General features: G+C 38.6%; 1 protein-coding gene across 12 annotated transcripts in view; it reads left to right on the top strand.

Annotated features, from left to right (window-relative positions):
* Positions 1-19,365: 19,365 nt before the first annotated feature.
* EZH2 (enhancer of zeste 2 polycomb repressive complex 2 subunit) overlaps positions 19,366-21,193 on the top strand; it is a 42,051-nt gene continuing 40,223 nt past the window's right edge. For 5 of the 12 annotated variants that reach the window (XM_014536889.1, XM_014536891.1, XM_014536887.1 and 2 more), the window contains exons 1-2: positions 19,431-19,520; positions 20,085-20,213. In XM_014536889.1, coding sequence (XP_014392375.1) covers positions 20,144-20,213 — 70 coding nt within the window. In that variant the 5' untranslated portion in view covers positions 19,431-19,520; positions 20,085-20,143. Of the gene's footprint in view, positions 19,521-20,084; positions 20,214-21,193 lie in introns of all 12 variants that reach the window. The other 7 variants (XM_005862826.2, XM_005862823.2, XM_014536888.1 and 4 more) reach the window with 3 other exon arrangements.

Genomic DNA, 21,193 nt, shown 5'->3' with positions numbered 1-21,193 from the left:
CTCGTGGGGACCGGACTCAGAGTGGCCGCACCTGTGACATTTCCCCCAGAGCAGCCTGAAAACGCCGTCGCTGTGCCGGGCTGCCTTCCCCTTCCCGTCTGGCTTTTATGTGAAATGTAAGGGGAGGGTCGAGCTGTTCTCCCCTTTGGTTTTGTTCGTTTGGAGGGCTTTCCGTCGAGTTCCCGCGTTATTGTGTACCCCCTCCAACCACCGACAAAGTCTGTGCCACGGGGTCACTTTTTGAAAACGGGAGGAATCGAGAAGCACGATATTTTGGGAAACTTGGTGAACTCGTGCCTAGTGAGTTTCCACTTTCTAAAGAATCATAATCTTAAAAATTACAAGCGGTTTTGGCCAACTCGATACATCCGAGAATGGCGACAGGTGCTAACGAAATCAACTATTCGTTTAGTCAACGAGTATTCCCCAGATCCTTAAGGTGGAATAAGGGTGAGATGGTAGAAATAGTTGATCAAAATAATATGCTTATGACAAATGTGCGTTTAGGTGGTATGGTTAACAGTTTTTAATTAATTGATTTTGTTTTCCGCGAACAATAGCGTTGGCGAGTCGGCAAACACTGGCTCCAGAAATGTTTGTTGCTTAATAAATTGAATGCGTGCTGTCCACTGTTAAGCTAAACTTCCTTTGTTTATCACACAGGCTCTGTAAAATTTAAATTCGTTTGGACATAAAAATGTGTCTTTGGTATTTAAAAATATTTTACTACAAGGTAACTTTCTAGGTTTCAAAGGTCATGAGTTTAATTTCATAGCGTTTTAATGTTACATAAAATAGAATTTTAAACACTAATGCTGATACAGTTTAATGTAACCTATATATCTAAGGGTTTTGGAGTTTATTTTCTTATTTTTCATTCATGAGCATTAACAACTACTTCATGTGTAGGAATAAAAAGTGGAACAAATGTGTAATCCTGACTAATTTGTTGATCATTTTATTTGGAAGAAAATGAAAGTATTTAAGATATATTTTATTTCCTTTTCATAGTCTCTAAAATTAGGAATAGATAGGATTCTAGTCCAGGATATAAGGAACCCTCTGTTCTCTCTTTTTGGAGGTGTATTATGGAACGTAATGTTTAAAGTCCTGGAAACACTTAGGAAAATTGCAACTTAAATTCTAATTTTTGTTGAAAATTAATATATTCAGAGAAAAGGAATTTAGAACCACATGGGCACTCTTCTGATTTGCATTGTTCTGTCTGATGAAGATTTAATGTACCCACTATCTTATGGTTTCATAAAAATGGAGACAAAGAAATGCAGTGTGAAAGTCTTTATTACATATATATTACATACATTTTACAGAGTTGGACAAAATTGAACAGACATTTCTGGTGCTGCCCTAAGTGCTGAGATTGTCAAATGTTTACATTTAGATTACTTGCCGATAATCATATATTAAAAAGTCCTGATAATCTTGCCCATTGTTATGAGATGAGCTAGTTATGTAGATTTGACAGAAATTTGGATATTTTAGGCTAAGAAATTTTAATTTTTCTCTGTGTATTTTGTATTTGGTAATTACTATCTTTGTGCTTGCCACAAGATATATTTTAAAGTCTTTTTGGGGAATTAGTTTAAAAATGTGTTAAAAATTTTTCTTTCCTGACTGAATTGAGAATGCGTTTAGTCAGTTTAATTAGCAGTGATTTAAAAAACACACCCACTTGTTGATTTAATGTAGTTAGGCAAAAAAATAGTTCTAATGCCATTATATCAGCTTTGCCTTGCATGCATACATAAATTATTACCTTCGTGTGGACCACTTAAAAATTTTAGGCAAATTTCCTCAGGAATGTGCATTGATTTCTGTATTGGACTAAATAAACAGTGATTAAGAAAGTTGATCTTCTTAAAAACCAACAAGGAAAAATCCTCTAAGGAACTAATGCAATCTGGGGTCAAGTAGAAATGATTTATGGATTTGCTTTTTAAGTCTGTGTCAGTACAGATGATGTAGAATTATGAAGAACTCTATATGGACAGGTGAATTCTTTAGTTTGGATGATAGCATGAGTGGAGAGGAACAGCTCATTAAATTCAGAGAAAGGTTCAGGGTCAGATGATACCATTATCTTCTAGAGGCCACCCTGAATTCTCAGGCACTTTTGTATTCCACAGGACTTTGTTCATACTTTTATTATAGCATGTATCAAATTGGATTGTAACCACTTGTTTATGCAGCAGCCTTCTTCACTACACTCTTAAGTGCCTTGAGGCAGAGGCTCTGTCCTATTTTTTATCTGTATACCTGGTAGTTGCTAGAGAATAGGGCTTTAATAGTTGAATGAATGAAGAAAATATGAAGAAACATGGGGAAATAATTTGACAAATGAACTGGCAAAGCAAACAGGATATATTAATATTTATGTCATGAGGAACTTCAGAAGGTGTGTTTTTTTCCCTCTTGGAGAGGCAGTGATTACAAAGATAAATAAGCATCAAGCTAAATAAATTTCAAGGTTTCTCATAGTTCTAATGATCTGTGATTGAAAGTTGGATATCTTTTAGGTACAACAATTGGTATTCATGTTTGGTATTTCAGGCAGTTAGAGAAAAGCTTGAGTCATCTGGATACCTGGAGTATAGTTTCTGCTTAATTTAATGTTGATATTGATGATCCTTGTGCAAAAATATGAGGAGGGGAAAGTGGTCGAGAATAGTTAAATCTTTTAATTGCAAGGTGTCTAGTTACAATGGATGAGTTCTTTATTGAAGCAATTCAAGGTAGGTTTTGAAGCTAAAGCTGAAGGAAATAGGGCCAGCCAGTGTAAATACGGATTACTTATTGCGATGCTCATTATCATTGAAAATCCTCCTATATAATAAAAGGCTAATATGCAAATTGTCTCCTTGGGAGTTCGACTGCTCGCTATGACGTGTGCTGACCACCAGGGGGCAGCGCGGAATGAAGAAAGGCCCTGGCTGGCAGCCGGGGCAGTCGGGGAGGAAGGCCCCAACCGATCCTGATCGCCAGCCAGGCCTAGGGACCCTACCCATGCACGAATTTTATGCACCGGGTCTCTAGTGATATGATAAATGTAGATTTAGCAAATCCAATAATCTCTCAAAAGGCATAGTTTATAAGTTTCTGAGATGGTTGCACTATTCCATATCTTGCCACTGCGCTATTTGGTGCAAAAATATGACAAAAAAAGACACTAAAATGCCTACTATTTCCCAGATGCCTTGTTCATTTATTTGTTTTTTACTTTTAAATATATTTTTTATTGATTTCAGAGAGGAAGGGAGAGGGAGAGAGATGGAAACATCAATGATGAGAGAAAAGCATTGATTAGCTGCTGCTTGCGCGCCCCTACTGGGGTCCAAGCACGCATCCTTCATTCACATCAGATGCTTTATTTTTAATTCTTGCAAAAATCACCCCGCATTCATCAGTGGTTGAATGGATAAATAAAACATAGTATACACATACAATGGAACATAATTTAGATATTAAAGAATGAAATTCTGATACATGCTAAAACCTAGATGAACCTTGAAAACATTGCAAGTGAAATAAGCCAGACACAAAAGGAGAAAATTGTGGAATAAGTACTAAATTCATAGAGGCAACGTGGAATAGAGGTTATCAGGGGCTGAGGGAAGTGCAGGGGAATGGGAAGTTAGTGTACAGTCAGGGTACAGAGTTTCTGTTTGGGATGATGAAGTTTTGGACAAGGATGGCGATGGTTGAACGACATTTTGAATGTGCTTAATGCTACTGAATTGTAGACTTAAAAATGGTTAATGTGGTAAATGTTATGTCATGTATATTTTACAATAAAAACACTTTAACATCAAGACACTGAAAACTTTTACAGGTAAGGAAATTGCCATCTAGAGGGGTTAAGAACTTGCCCAGGATTATCCATGCTAGAAATTGCTGGATTCCTAAATTTAGGAATTTAAATTTAAATTGTTTGACTCCATATTATCTACTCTAAATTATCTACTGGTCTCCTGGATGATTCAAGTTATGGGTTCTAAGGAGAGTATTTGAATCAGTTAGTTATGTGTAAAAATACATAATTGTAGTTTTATAGGAGGTGCAATCTGATGCCCTACCCAGACTAGAAGGTGTCGGCAGATATCTTTCTTAACCAGAGTTGTAGTGGTGTTCACTCTGGGAGGGTGGGGAGGACAGTATTTTAAGAGTGTGGTTTTTGGAGTTGTTTTTCATTGGTTCCAGTTCTGAGCTGGCAAATTATTCTTGATGTCTGTTTCCCTGTCTGTAATTTAATAATAATGACAGCATTTATTCCATAAGGTTGTTGAAAGGATTAAATGAGCTATTACATGTGAAACCTTTTAGCACTACACCTGGGACAAAGTGATAAATGATTCTTAGTTACTGGTATTGTTTTTGAGAGTGGATGTGCTTTTTCACTTCTCAGGTTTTTAAATATGTGCTTAGGGCCTGTAAGTAAAGAAAGAGGTGTTACATGTGCTTTATCTGCTTGTTTATTTAGAAATATCTCTTGGTTAAATACAAGTATTATGTGTTCAGTTTAAAATACTAACAATTTAGGCATTTATAAAGTGAAAGCTTTCTTGATTCTGTACATAATACTATTCCCTACCCTTAACAATTTGGTGTATATTTTTCCTAAACTTTCCAATGTATTCATATGAATATGTATTTATACATATATTTTACAGAAGTGGGATCAAGTTATTTAGTTCTAAAACATCGTTTTTAGGGCATTACAGAGAGATCTATTTCATTAGAAAATAGCTGATATTTTGTTAGGGCTTGCTATGTGCTTGGCATTGTTCTAAGTGCTTTCATTTATTTTATGTAGATACTGTAATAACGAGATAGAGAGATTGGTTAACAACTGGTTATTGGTAGAATAAGGATTTGAATTTGGGCACTTTGGTTTCAAAATCCTGATCTCTCAGGCTGTCTTTGTGTGTGTGTGTGTGTGTGTGTGTGTCCCTTGAAATGCCGGTGATTTTAGCATTTCTTAAAAAGCTGAAAAAGAATAACAAAATTCCTCAAAAAACATGGAAGGAGACTGGATGTGGCCTGCCAGGCCTAAAATACTGGTCATGTGGCCCTTTACAGAAAAAGTTTGCTGCTTCCTGCTCCAAGCTATCAGGTTGTGTTGTAAGCAGAATACATAGTATTTCAGTTTTTATGAATATGTCACAGAATGAAGCAACCCTCTGTGATGGACATTGTGTTCTCTCCTTAAAAGAAGTGAACAGCCCTGATCTGTTTGGCTCAGTGGATAGAGCGTTGGCCTGAGGACTGAGGGGTCCCAGGTTCGATTCCGGTCAAGGGCATGTACCTTGGTTGCGGGCACATCCCCAAGTAGGGGGTGTGCAGGAGGCAGCTGATGGATGTTTCTCTCTCATCGATGTCTCTAACTCTCTATTCCTCTCCCTTCCTCTCTGTAAAAAATCAATAAAATATATTTAAAAAAAAGAAGTGAACACCCTTATATATCTGAACATTTGTGTGACAACTTTCTATTCGAAGAATTGCTTTTTCTATAGTATGCACATTTCAAGCTTTACTAGATGTGAGATTGCTTTCTAAAAAGGTATCCATTTTTTAGTTAAAAAAGCAGCTTTATAGAAGGGTAATTTATATACAATAAAATATATACATTTGAATGGTGCAGTTTGTAGATGTATATACCTGTGTAACCATCACCTCAATCAAGATAGGCCCTGGCCAGTGTGGCTGTTTGTTGGGCATTGACTTGTACACAGAAAGATTGCCAGTTTGATTACTGGTCAGGGCACATGCCCAGTTGCAGGCTTGATGCCTGGTAGGGAAGATGCAGGAGGCAGTCAATTGATGTTTCTATCTTTATCTCTCTTCCTTCCATTCTCTCTAAAAATCAATAAAAAAATCTTAAAAAAAAAATAGAATGTTATCTCAAAGTTCTTTTAGCTTCTTCACAATCATTCTCAAATACCCATCATATTTTTCCTTTTCAAGAATTTCATAAATGGAATTATACAGTATATTCTCCTTTGAGATTGGTTTCTTTCATCAAGCATATTTTTGAGATTTATTATGTGTTTGTATTAGTACTTTTTTTTTCTTCAATATATTTTATTGATTTTTTACAGAGAGGAAGGGAGAGAGATAGAGAGCCAGAAACATCGATGAGAGAGAAACATCGATCAGCCGCCTCCCGCACACCCCCCACTAGGGATGTGCCCGCAACCCAGGCACATGCCCTTGACCGGAATCGAACCCTGGACCCTTCAGTCCGCAGGCCGACGCTCTATCCACCGAGCCAAACCGGTTTCGGCTGTATTAGTACTTTTTATTTGTGCATTATTTCTTAGTAGTCTTCCATTGTATCACTATACTGTTTTTATTCGTTTACCTGTTGATGGACACCTGGGCTGTTTTCAGTTTGGGGCTATTACTAAAGCTGCTATGATCATTTGTGTGTCTTTTGTGGATCATCCTTTAATTTCTCTTGGGTAAACACCTTGCAGTTGAACTGCTGGGTCATGTGGTAGATATTGATTTAACTTTACAAGGAACTCCCAAACTTTTCCTAAGTGGTTGTGCCATTTTTCATGAATTCTAATTTCAGTTGTAGGTGTAACAGACATGGAATTAGTGTCTCCATGCCAGTCGTTTAAAATTTGGCCATCTAATGAGTGTTAAGTATCTCATTGTGATTTTAATTTGTGATCAGTGATGTTGAGTATCTTTTCTTTTTAAATTTTTATTTATTGATTTTAGAAAGAGAGGAATGGAGAGAAGTGAGGAGAGAAAGAGAGAGAAAGAGAAACATTGATTTGTTATTCAAGTTATTTATGCATTCATTGGTTGCTCTTGTATGTGCCCTGATTGGAGATGGAACCTGCAACCTTGGTGTAGCTGGATGATGCTCTAACCATTGAGCATCTGACCAGGGAATGTTGAACATCTTTGAAGGTGCTTATTGGCCATTTGCATACATTTTTTTTGTCAAGCATTTTAAAAATTGATGTTTCTGTCTCTCTCCCTTCCTCTCTTCCTAAAAGTCAATTTAAAAAATGGGTTTATCTTGTTGAATTGTAAGAGGTCTGTGTACTGGATATACATTCTGTCAGATTTATTGCAAGTGTTTTCTCTTTAATTTTCTACATTGATATTGTATATTTTGACAATGTACAGCTCAAGTTAAATAATGTTAATACTGGAAGCATAATTGTTTAAATTCAATTAAATTATGTGAAAGCAAATTTATCCTTTCTTTTAAAACCCTCACTTGAGGATATGGATATTTTCATTGATTTTAGAGATAGAGGAAGGGAGGAAGGGGGAGAGGAGAAACATCAATTGGTTGCCTCCTGTACTGGTACTCGTACTCGTACTCATACTCGCCCTGACCAGGGATTGAACCCACAACCTAGGTATGTGCCCTGACCTGAAACCTTCCAGTGTTTGGGACGATGCTCCAACCAACTGAACCATCTGACCAGGGCACAAATTTATTCTTTTTTTTTTTTAATCCTCAGCTGAGGATATTTTTCCATTGATTTTCAGAGAGTGGAAGAGAGAGGGAAAGACAGAGAGAAATATCCATGTGAGAGAAACACATTGATTGGTTGCCTCCTGCACGTGCCCTGACCAGGGCTGGGAGGAGGCTGCAACTGTAGTACTTGCCCTTGACTGGAGTTGAACCTGGGACCTTTCGGTCCACAGGCCGACGCTCTGCCTGAGCCAAACTGGCGAGGCCACAAGTGATTTAGTGTTATGTGTTTGCAGATCCATGAAAATGATGTTATTTGTAGATAGCATGAGGTGTTTTGAAAGTGATAATCTTTGGTAATTTTTTTACATTTTCAATTTTAGGTAACTCAGACCTTTTCATTTATTAGTTAAAGTTTTTCTTAGGTTTTTTTTTTCCCCATAGGATAAACGAGAATACTTAAAGTAAAATAAAGGTAACCTTGATTAAAGAATTAGATATGATGATAAAATTGTGTAGCTTGGTGTACCAATTGTGGGACTGATCCCGTAACTTGTGGGATCCCACACTCTCCAGGTAGAAGTGTAGGACACTCATGGTGTCCCAGAATTGTTTGGGGTGGGAAAAACTACCATACATTTGGTGACCAGAATTGTCAGAAATGAAATACTCTTCAGATAGTATTGTGTGTAATATAAATGAAAACAGTTGACTTAGTTTTCTTTGTCTTAACATAAACCCAGATTGACAAGTACATACTTTCTTCCTGTAGAATTTACTCTTATAAAGAACTAAAATAGTTTTTGTTTTCTTTGTAACCATTAAAAAAAAAAAGGTCTGGTGTCACTTGTCCACTAACAACAGCATGTAACTAAACTCCATACATATTTTCTAAAAAAGAAAATTCCTTTAAACTACTTATTGGGTGCCTCAGTCTTCACCTGTTAGGACTATTCAAAAAAAAGGTGAGATAATCCCTTCTTTACCCTCTAGAAAGAGGCAGTCTGTACTAGCTTTTACATCTGGTCTACCAAACAAAATGTCATGTCTTTTCTAGGCCTTGAGTTCAGATCCTAAGTGGTAGGTACTCAATGCTAGCCCTCTCTTTTTCTTTCTTTCCTACATGGAAGAGCTGAGACAGAAGTCTTTTTTTCCTGCTTGAAGACCTTAGTGTCAGTCTGGAATTTGCAGAGAGGCAACTTCAGGAGTTATATAGCTAGTTTCCTTGTAGTTGGTGAATTCTTGACAGCATTTCCTTTTTAAAAAAAAATATATATACTTTTATTGATTTGAGAGAGGAAGGGAGAGGGAGAGAGAGATAGAAACATCAATGATGAGAGAGAATCATTTATCGGCTGCCTCCTGCACTCCCCACACTGGGGATAGAGCCCACAACCTGGGCTTGTGCTCTGACCGGGAATCGGACCATGACCTCCTGGTTCGTGGGTTGATGCTCAACCACTGAGCCACGCCGGCCGGGCCTTGACACCATTTCCATAGATTTTTGGAGGTTAAAAGTGTTTTCTCAGGGCTTATTTGTGACAAGTCATTTTATATGAATCAATTCAATAGACAATATATTTGCTAAAACAAATACTGAGAAATATCATTGATTGTAAATATTGAAGAGTTTGAAGTTTTATAATACCTCAGCAGTACATTTGTGATAAATGTTAAGTAAAGGGAAGTAATGAAAGGCCTATGGTTCATACTGCTCCTACTTCCTTTACTTCCATCTTGTCCTAAATGACTACTGTTCTTAGCAAGAAAATGAACTTCAGGGCTGAGGTGAGCCAGAGAAGTTTCCGAGGGGTCTCAATGGGATGTCCACAGATGAAAGAAATGGTACTTTCAAGCACGCTTACCTCCCTGTGACCTCCACTAAAACTCCAGTACTAAAACTACCAGATAATGAGGTTCTGGGATTAGTATAGAGAAAGCATTGCATCTTATTTGGGGGGTTTGAATATAAGGTCACTGTACAAGGCAACAATAGTATGTTAGCAGAATTACCCATGAAAAGTTCCTAGGAAGATGCCATATCATAAATAACTTTCTCTTGAGGTCCCAAATCAGCCCAGCTTTCCTCTAGTATTGTTAGTGGCGATATTGGACCTCTGTTCTTGAGGTCTGCTGAGAAAGAATTCAGAGCCTAGAACTCTAGTGCAAGAGGAAGTTTATCCAGCAAGCAAAGTGGAAGTACACTCTAAAAGGGGCTAATTCCTTTTTAAGCTGACCTATTAGAGCCTGTACCCACCGACTCCTGTTGTATGGGAGTCCTTTGAGGCTATTCTCTGGCCTCCTCTAAGAGACTCTAAACCAAGCATGTCAAACTCAAAGGCTAACACAGGCCAAATAACGTTTAAGTTCATGTGGGCCGCAAAAAAACAAAAGCTTTAATTTTCATAGAAACGTAGGTTTATTTTGATAGAGACATGCTGAATACAAAGGGCTGAAATAAATGAGTAATCGTTATCATAAAATAATAGAGCATTTTAATAAAAATTAATATTTTTTTGAACATTAACTTACCACACATTGAATAACTGCACAAATTAATAAGCGTAATGCAAATAAATCTATTTTTCTTGTTCTCTGAAAGCGAAATGTTTCCTGTTGTGCACACCAAACAAGTCAGTCCAAGACTTAATGACGTGGCAATCGGCTGCTAAAATATTCGCTGCTAGTATTAGTGGAGAGAAATGGTACGCCTGCACATAAGTCGCGTAAGGGAAATGAATGCAACAGGATTATAGTAATCAGTCATTAGTAAACATTGTAGTTTGTTACTAACAATTATGTATAACAGTATATTGTAAAAATTAAGTTACAAAATTTTTATTAAAACGTTTCTTACATACCATTATATTGGCTGGTCCGCAAAAATATTCGTTGTGGGCCGCATGCTTTGACATGCTTGCTCTAAACCAACTGCTTGACTACGTGCTAGGGGAGGAAAGGGCACCCTGGGGGTGAGGTCCTAACCCAGTGATGGTGAACCTTTTGAGCTCGGCGTGTCAGCATTTTGAAAAACCCTAACTTAACTCTGGTGGCGTGTCACATTTTTTGATATTTGCAACCATAGTAAAACAAAGATTTATATTTTTGATATTTATTTTATATATTTAAATGCCATTTAACAAAGAAAAATCAACCAAAAAAATGAGTTCACGTGTCACCTCTGGCACGCGTGTCATAGGTTCGCCATCACTGTTCTAGCCTATAATTGTTGTTTTCTCTAGTTTTGCCCATTGCTAGGCACCTGGGGACTTTTGGCCCTGATAACATTCTGTATCTGGCCTATCGCTCCTGCTCTTCTCATGTCTGTCTACTCTATCAGTATGAGAACAGATCACTGTTCTGTTGAGCACAGTTGGTTTGAACTCAGAGGCCATTGCTATATGAAAAATGCTTGTCTTTTAGCACTAGAATAGCTTCGAGTTGCTAAGTACAGTGAAAGACATGCAGAGCAGATTGTAGAAACAGCAGATTCCTGTTACCTAGTTCATGCTCACTTGGGCATACACATATACTAATTGGCTGGAATGGTGTGCAGATTCTTTGTATATACCTAAATTGAGTTTCTCTTAAAATTTTGTGCCGAAACCGGTTTGGCTCAGTGGATAGAGCGTCGGCCTGCGGACTGAAGGGTCCCAGGTTCGATTCAGGTCAAGGGCATGTACCTGGGTTGCGGACACATCCCCAGTAGGAGATGTGCAGGAGGCAGCTGATCGATGTTTCTCTCTCATCGATGTTTCTAACTCTCTATCTCTCTCCCTTCCTCTCTGTAAAAAATCAATAAAATATATTTAAAAAAAATATATTAAAAAAAAAATTTGTTTAATGTAGGTTAAATTTGTGTTAGATGTTGGCTTATTTGAGGTATAAGATTTTAAAATAGACTTTCTAAAGGAAGAATATCTGGCATAAGACTTTCACCTACCTTTTCATTCTGTTGTGTCAAGTGGAGTGTTGAAGAAATCATATGTGTTTCATGGCTCATCCTTGAATTATAATGAGTTGTATATCATAGTTTTCGTTTCTTCTGGTTCGTAATTTTTTGTTCTATTTCTCTTCTAACAGTGTCTCAGTAAACTGAGTACATAACCAACAAAATGCGAGGATTTAGTTTATAAAATAGATTAGCATAGTTTTCAAAGGAAACTTTAACCTCTAGATGCAAATTTAGTTAATCTGTTTTATATATTGTTCAAGCACATTCTTTAAAGACATTTGTGACCTATCAGTTCTTCAGTTGGTATACATTTATATGGCCATGTCTTTTCTCAGACTTGTCTTTGTAAAACTGATAGAACTTCCAAATAAACATGGGAATGCTGGTTGGTAGAGTCTGGTGAACTTGTGAGTTTAGTTTACTCTTCTGTTAGGAGGAGGAAAGGAATCTTATTTTTGTGAAAATACATGACTGCTGTCTACTCACTGTTGCTGTAACAAGTTAATGTTTTCTGTCATTCAGCTAAGATTGCCACATTTCTGTAATTTTCCTGTGCCTTTTAGCACTATTTAAATCAGGGCTACAACTATGTTTTTTCTCCTTATTTTTCCCTTGTTACTAGTCACTGGTACATCTGTTTCCTAAAGACTTCTTGAAAACACATGCTATTCATAATACTTTTTCGTCTGTTGTCATATGTACAAGTGACCCACTGAAGTTTAGGCACTTAAGTCACCTGTTGTATCTTACACAATTGTGTTTCTCAGAGGACTTAGCATTTTCTGAATGCTCCATAAATTCTTATTGACTGGTTGATAATATCTCTATTTCTGGCTTTCCAAGTTCTTCATACTGAAGTTTCAGAATTTTCTTCTGCCAGCATTTGGCAAGCCATTTGGGTGGAATGTTTGGGTCCACCAGTAGTGAGCTTGTGTATTTTTGTCATTTTCCTCCTTTTTAAATAAAAATGGGCATTCTAGGAAGTGAAAGGTCCCTGGAACAAGATCTTAGTTTATCTTTCTTTCGTGGGGATAGTCTATAAGAAGCTGGTTGTTAGGATGGGGTGGTTTTAGGCAGCAGGAGAGTCAGAATAGAGGCCATGATTGTTGATCTTTTTATAGTCAGTGGTGAAGGGTAGTATCTGTCACTGTGAGCTTGACAGTTTCCCGATAAATACTTAAAGACGTCTGATGAAATCAGTGGGTTTAACAAGTACACTTTTTTGAAATATGTTTACTTTTGGGAAATCAGCATAATTCAGTGGACCAGTATTTTTTAAATGAGGAATGATGATGTTATAAAATCATGCATTTAAAGTAAATAGGCCAGTGAACTTGAGTGAGCAGAGTAGGACAAGTTTATTGATACAGTTTCAGATTCTACATCTCAGCTAATCTTTTAAGAAACTACCATTGCTTATAGAAAAGTAGTGGTTGTCTTGGAAAAACACCTATAAGGTTCAGTTGCAAGGTCAACTAGCCACTTTTTCACAGGACAGTTTTGGTGTCATATCAAAGCATGAGATAGATTCACAATTACCTCAAAAGGCTATTCACATACTCTTCCCGTTTCTAGCTAAATATCTATCTGTTTGAGATAGATATTCTTTAACCATATTCTTTAACCAAAACAACATATTGGAACAGATGAATGCTGAAGCAGATAGGAGAATCCAGATGTCTTCTATTAAGACAGATATTGAAGAAATTGTATAAAATGTAGAACAATTCCACTTACTGATTTTTTTTTTTACATAACACTAGAGGCCCGGTGCATGAATTCGTGCACGGGTGGGGTCTCTCGGGGTGGCCTGCGGAGATCGGGCCCCAGCTCATGCCCACAGTCTCGCAGCCCCAGCTCTGCAGCCCCGCCTGGTACCCGCCTTGGCCTGGCGCCACCCCCTCACCTGCCTCACTATCCCGCCTGCCTGCAGGGTGATCGTTCAGGGCCGGGGCCCCCTGCCCGGCTCCCTCAGTGCCTGGGAGCTGGGCAGCAGCCCCACACCCCGCCGCTGGTTGCTGTCTGCGGGATGATCGGCGGGGTGATCAGGCCCCTGCTTGTACCCACCTTGGCCTGGCGCCACCTGCTTGCCTGTTCCACCATCCCTCCTTGGTCCCACTCTCATTGGGGCCTATTGGGGCTGGCAGCGCCTGCACTGCTGCCCGCTGCCAGCACCGTCTTGCCTACGCCCACCATGCTCCACGCTGCCCCCTGGTGGTCAGCACACGTCATAGCGAGAGGTCGCACCCCCAGTCTCTCGGTTGAACAACTGCCTGAGGGGACAATTTGCATATTAGACTTTTATTATATAGGACTAGAGGCCCGATGCACGAAATTTGTGCAAGAGTAGGCCTTCGCAGCCGCGGCAGCTGCCTTGATCCCACCGCTGCAGCCCTGGCTTCATCCAGAAGGTCGTCTGGAAGGACGTCCAGTCTGATTAGCATATTATGTTTTTATTATTATAGATAGGATGTAATTGGCTTACATTATTTTTTTTAAATCCTCACTTGAGGATATGCTTATTGATGAGAGAGAGAGAGAGAGAGAGAGAGAGAGAGAGAGAGAGAGAAACGTCGATATGAGAGAGAACATTGATTGGCTGTTCCATAGGCGTGCCCCAACTGGGGATGAAGCTCGCAACCTTGACATGTGCCCTGGCCAGAAATCAACTCTCAACCTTTCGGTATATGGGATGATGCTTCAACCAACTGAGCCACACCGGCCAGGTCATCAACTTGCATTATTTAAAAATGAAGTTGATGTTTTAAAATTTATCAGTTTTTAATTTCTAATATGCCATATGTTGATAGATATAGCCCATATGAACTAAAGGAGTCCTGAAACCAAAATGCTCAAGAATGGTGTATGTTTGAACTTTCTACAAATTCCATTTGTCTGTGGTGATACCTGTATGTGAGTGATTAATGTCTTGGTCTATATCATAAGTTCCAAATTTTTTGTCATCACAGTGGCTCATTTAGGCTTTATATTTTCCTCTTTTGATCTATTTTTTATCCCTTCTCATATGAGTACATCTGGCTTTTTAATTTTAGGTTGTCCTTGCCATCATTTTTCTCCATTCACAATGCCATCAACCCAGTCAAAGCCCTTATCACTTTATTCCTGAATTACTTCAGAACTCCAGGTTCTTTCTAATTATTTTTCAAAATTGAGTGTTGAATGGAACTCCAGGATTGACTTGACTTTAATTTTTTAAATATGTTCCCTAAAATGTACAGATATAAACTTCTTATGGTAAAACCAAAGCATTACAAATTAAATACAATCAAGTCAGCAACACATATTTAATGATGTTATTTTGTTAAAACTGAATAAACATTAGAGCTTATAATAGAATGACAGCTTTAGGACCAGTTTTATAATAAACTAGAGGCCCGGTGCATGAAATTTGTGCATGGGGCGGGATGGTGGTCCCCTCAGCCCAGCCTGCACCCTCTCCAACCTGGGCCCCCCTAGGGCAGTGATGGTGAACCTTTTGAGCTCGGCGTGTCAGCATTTTGAAAAACCCTAACTTAACTCTGGTGTCGTGTCACATATAGAAATTTTTTGATATTTGCAACCAGAGTAAAACAAAGATTTATATTTTTGATACTTATTTTATACATTTAAATGCCATTTAACAAAGAAAAATCAACCAAAAAAATGAGTTCGAGTGTCACCTCTGACACCCTTGTCATAGGTTCGCCATCACTGCCCTTGGGGGATGTCCGACTGCCGGTTTAGGCCCGATCCCTAAACTGGCAGTTGGACATCCCTCTCACAATCCTGGGCGACTGGCTCCTAATCGCTCACCTGCCTGCCTGCCTGGTCGCCCCTAACTGTCCTCCCTTGCCGGCCTGATTGCCCTTCACTGCCTCTGTGTCCTGGACTGATTACCCCTAACTGCCCCCCCCTCGCCAGCCTGGTTGCCCCCACCTGCCCCCCCCCCCCCCGCCAGTCTGGTTGCTCCTCACGGCCCCCCCCTCCGGCCTGGTCACCCCACACATCCTGCTGTTTGGTCATCCCTCACTAACCCCCCTGCCACCCTGGTCGCCCACGCAGCCTGCTTATTCAGTCGTTTGGTCGGCCCTAACTAACCCCCCTGCCAGCCTGGTCGCCCCACACAGCCTGCTTGTTCAGTCCTTTGGTCGTCCCTTACTTAACCACCCCCCCGCCCCAAGCCTGGTCGTAGGCAGCCATCTTGTGAGGGTGTGAGGGTTAATTTGCATATCACCTTTTTATTATATAGGATATTTCTTTAATTTGGCTTAATATTAATACAGAGAATGGCTAAATTAGTATAAATGTTTTATAAAATAGTGTGAATTTTTAGTCTTTATTTGTTCAGGATAATCAGATCTAGTAGTTAACCTGAATAGTGACACCTGGTTATCCCTGAGAGTGAGTGTGTGTGTGTGTGTGTGTGTGTGTGTGTGTGTGTGTGTTTGATTGCTTTCAGAGAGGAAGGGAGAAGGGAGAGAGAGATAGAAACATCAATGATGAGAGAGAATCATTGATTGGCTGCCTCCTGATCCCCCCCCCGGGATCGAGTCTGTAACCTGGGCATGTGCTCTGACAGTCATCAAACTGGTGACCTTTTGGTGAATGGTGACCTCTTGGTGCATGGGACAAACGCTCAACCAAGTCACACCAGCTACGCCCATAATGGTTCTTGCTACTGAAGAACATAAGTGGGGGTGAAAAACATGAAAATGTGATTTTAATGTTATAAATGCTGTGATAGTGGGAGGGAGTTTGTTTTATATAAAACAGTCTTCAAAATGGTTCATTAGGTTTTATTCTCCACGGATCTGCCTATTTATCCCTATATTTCCAAAGAACCGTCTGGACATTTAGATTTATTTATTAGATCAGCAGTCACTGGACATTTAGATTTATTTCTTAGATTAGCGGTCACCAACCTTTCGGACCTCACAGACCACCAGTGGTCCATGGACCACCGTTTGGCGACCGCTGTCTTAGATCATAATTCAGAGGTCTTTTTCCTTATATTTCGATAATTTCCCCTAAATGAATTACTCTGATTTTCTTCATTTCCTCTCAGTTTACAAGCTCATCTATAGACTAAACCTCCACTCATGTACTTTGTTTGGAAGAGCTTTGTGACATTTATAAATGTGGAAATTTATCCATATATGCCCTCTTCTGGAGAGGTTGGTTCCAGATTCAGTTTTGAAATGTTCTGTTGTTGATCTCGCCACTTGTTTAGCTCAGTTAAACTTGGTCTGAGAGACTGCTTTGTTGTGACATACTTTGTTGTAACTAATAGCAGAAACAAAAGTATTAGAATGTTAGACAAGGAGGGTTCTAGTACAGAAACAGTACATAATGCCAACTAATTAATGATACCTATTCACCAAGACAGAGCTTAGAAAGAATTGCAATAATCCCCACTTTGCACATCAGTGAAAACTAAATGTTATGTTCCTGTTACAGGTTTATCAGGTACAGAGTGCTCCCTCCTAGGACCAAGAATTTGTCAAGGTGGCAGATGGGAATGGTTGTGTAATAGTTTATGAGCAACCTATCCCTTTTTATCAGATTCCTATTCTTTCTAGTTCTAGGCCTTTGAAGTGCTAAATGTCTGAAGTAATTTGCATAGAATTACTTGAGCTCCTGTTAACTAGCAGATTTGAAAGCAAACAATTGCCCCACAAAGTTCTTTTTTTCCTTTTTTTTCTTTATTGATTAAGGTATTACATATGTGTCCTTATCGCCCCATTGCCCCCCATCTCCTCCCCACTCATGCCCTCACCCCCCTGTTGTCTGTGTCAAATGAGGCTCCAATTTATTCTTAACTTTGGTGTCTTTTTACCCTGCTTCACCGTCTTCCTAGCTTCTTTCCTCCTGACTTCCTGAACTCATCTAGTTGAGTTCAGTCTTCTCCGTTCTAAGGACTGTTATCATTGTTCCATTTCAGAAACCCACTGGGAAGTCTTCATTTTTAACCTTTTCGCAAGGAATACTATCTCTGTGACCTCATTCAACTGTTTTTATCTCACATTTTGAAATCTCTTCATTCTTCTCATTTTTTTCAGCCCTTGTAATTTGGAGTCTTTACCAAATTTGGTGTCCACCTTTTTTGGTTTGCCAGCCTGTACAGCCCCATCTCGAGTGTGTCTGCTCATACCTTGGAGTTCCTTTCATTCTTTTTTGGACTGTGAAATCCATCTCAATTTTTAGGGCTGTGTTGTCACCTTTTCTGCCATCCTTCTGCAGTTCAGTCTATCCACCCTATCCCCACCCTCACTTCCATCCCTCTATCCCCACCTTCCCATGTACATATATTGTAGTGCATTTTCTTTTTTTGGCCTTTCTAGGTAGGATATCAGCTCCAAAAGGGCAAGTTCTGTATTTCATTCGTTTTTGTATATTCATATTCATCGCCTGGGTCATAATCATCATTTATTACATGCTTTCTTTGCCCCTCTCTCAGCTCTAAATAATTTGCATTCTTTGTTACTGTTTGGTGGTTGAATATTCTTACCGAGAGTTACCTCTTACCTCTGTGCTCTTTCTTTAAATCTTGTCTTCTTAGACAATTTTATTTGTGCCAGAGGGTTTTATGTAAACAAGTAGGTAAATGAAACCCTACTCAGTTATTCAAGCCAGAAAGTTGTCTTCCCCGACATTTAAATCATCACCAGGTTTTCTTGTGAGTAAATTGAATTCCTTTTCTCTCCCATTACCAGTGTGGTATTAGAGCTGCTCTTGTTTGGAACCTGGCCTCACCTTGCACTCTGTTCTCCCCACCTGCCCTCCTGCTTCTGCACTGCAGTCAGCTGGCCTTTCCAGGTTGGAAAACTTCCCTCCTCTTTTACTTAAAACACCAAGTGGCTTTCCACTGCTCTTAGAGAAATTAAAGCAAAACTCCTTAACATGGCACCTTTGCACCCATCTGACAGAGAAATGTTCTAATCTTTGAAGATACAGGTATGTTTTTAATAGTTTGAGAAGAAAATGTTCCAGAAGAGGACACTTATTTAGACTCAAGGTGGGGACTGTAGTATGAATAAGACATCTGGTGAACCATAGGTTGTCCCCACAATTGAACGTGATTGACTCCCAGAGTCTGCAAGTGAAGATAAGGCAGAAGGATTTACTTTGCATTTGCCACATTCCTTTTTTCTTTTGCTGGCAAAGAAACCCCTTATGTGAACAAAGGTGGCACAAGAGGCAACAATCCAGACTTTTAGCACAGTATTTAAGGTGGGCCTGATGTAAAAGTGTGTAGGGGAATACTTTAATTTGTACATTTATTGTGTATTGTACTGTTTTTACTTTTACTGTTGTATGTAAATTTTACTTTTTCAGATTTGTCATTTTCAATTCATTTTTGCTAGTAATGGACTGATGAAAACTCAGGGTACATTCTTCTTCTTCTTTTTTTTTGCTCTACTGTGTGGATCTCGTAGATTAAAAACTAGTTTGGTCTGGCCGGTGTGGTTCAGTGGTTGAGCATCAACCTATGAACCAGGAGATCATGGTTTGATTCCCAGTCAGGGCACATGCCTAGGTTGCTGGCTTGAATCCCAGTAGGGGGTGTGCAGGAGGCAACCTATGATGAATCTTTCTCATTGATGTTTCTGTCTCTCTCCCCCTCTTCTTTACTCTCTGAAATAAATAAAAATATTTAAAAACAAACAAACAGAAAACTAGTTCGGTATATAGTAAACTTAGTTCTTGGTAAGGGATCACATTTCTATAAGACGGCAGCTCTCTAGGTGTTTGTAGAAATATCTTTTAAAAGTTTTATTAAGTAAAACTTTATAGTACTTTGAATGAAATGTTTTAATGATTTAACCATACAGGTCAAATGAGCACCCTTCTGCAAATGTCAACAGTGTAATTATGTATTATTTCTTTTGCTTATTGTTAGTTTGCTGGGGATTTAAACACAAGTGATCGTATTCAGGCTGGTTAGATTAGTGATTTTAATATGAAACCATTGCTTTTAGAATAATCATGGGCCAGACTGGGAAGAAGTCTGAGAAGGGACCAGTTTGTTGGCGGAAGCGCGTGAAATCAGAGTACATGCGACTGCGACAGCTCAAGAGGTTCAGGCGAGCCGATGAAGTGAAGGTATCCCTTTGTCTTTTTTGAAAATGCATGTATAACTGAAGTTATCTTTAGGGAGAAAAAAAGCTAAGTTTTAATTTGAAAGGGTTCATTTTCAGCCCAGGCTATATTTACATTAGATAAATGAAGACTTGGAAGTTCAGGTCCTCGGTCTGTCTTAACATAAAAATTGTACCACACATAGTAGTGATAATGGAAGGACTTTCAGCCTACTTGGAATTTACTATCTTTTTTTTATACCTTTCCATTGCACCTGTAGACTTGGGACCCAAATATACAGGGTTTCGTGGTTTTATGTTTCTAAAGTCATTGTGTTGTTTTTTTTTAATACAAAGTTAACAAAGGATGGAAATAATTTCCTGTTCCCCTCCCATTCATAATAAAATAATAGCTGTGGTCTTTTTGTATTATTTAAATTTGGGGAACCACAGCTTATTGTAAAATCTATGTGCATTAGAGAGAATGTTTCTGATATTTTTGAGAAATCACTAGATTTTAACCCATAATAGAGATACTACAGATGTCCTAACAATGAACATTTTTTTTTCTCCTTTCATTTTTTTAAAGAGTATGTTTAGTTCCAATCGTCAGAAAATTTTGGAAAGAACGGAAATCCTAAACCAAGAATGGAAACAGCGAAGGATACAGCCTGTTCACATCCTGACTTCTGTGAGCTCATTGCGCGGGACCAGGGAGGTTGGTTAACTCACGCGCTGCAGTAATTTCAGTGCATTCTGGTTTTGCTGTTGGAACATTGGTTGGTTATTGAGAGGAAGTCACTGACTTCAGAATGTCTGTCTTTTTATTGCCATTTCTTTTTCATATGTAACTGTTAATGGCTGCCTTATTAAGTAACACTAATATCTGTAACAGAGCTCTAGTGCTTGACATGCTTTCACTGTTATTACAGAGATTTATAGATTTTTATAAAACTATTGATTAAAAAATCTTTTAAATTAAATACTCTTTAATGTCCTTATCAGATCACTATTTAGAGCTAGGCTTTCTGACTCAGTTGTCTTTTTCCCCCTCATTAATGTGAATTAGCCATGCTGTAAGAAATGTCTCCTTTTCGTTCATATTCATAGACTAAGAAAGTTTTTTTGCATTTTGTTTAAATTCTAAGGCTCTTTTTAAAAGAATTTTAAATTCAGTGTTGAGAACTTGGAATTTCACTTTCTATAGATAGCATTTCTGAATGATGGAGATGTTAATTACTCCAAGAAATCCTATTTTTAAGGGAAGGTAATAAATCTGTGGTAGATTTTATGATTCAGCAACACAGGAAAACAAGCGGCAATAAGATGAAAGAAAATGCAGAAGCTTAAACAGTATAGAACCAATCAGTTGGGTTTTTGTTAAAGCATTTCTGTTTAAGAACCTGTTTTATATAGGAAGACTCATAGAATATGGGATGCTATCTGAACGGACCTCAGGCAGAAAGAGGGAAGAAAGTGATTTGGAACTTAGATTACCCCACGTAGTAGATGATTGTTTATCTGAGCATCTGTCTAACAGTGGTTTTCAATCAGTGTGCCACAAGAGTTTTTAAGACATGCAATACCTGAACAGTCACAGGCACTGTCCTCTTTTCCCTTAGATTGTCATATAAAAAAATGACAACAGTTAACACAACAATAGCCGTCTGGTGTGAATGAATCAAAAGAATAATTCTC

This window comes from Myotis brandtii, unplaced genomic scaffold (assembly GCF_000412655.1).
Source record: "Myotis brandtii unplaced genomic scaffold, ASM41265v1 scaffold168, whole genome shotgun sequence".
Lineage (NCBI taxonomy): Eukaryota > Metazoa > Chordata > Mammalia > Chiroptera > Vespertilionidae > Myotis > Myotis brandtii.
Note: the sequence above shows the minus strand (reverse complement) of the source record. Positions and strands in the feature narration are given on the sequence as shown.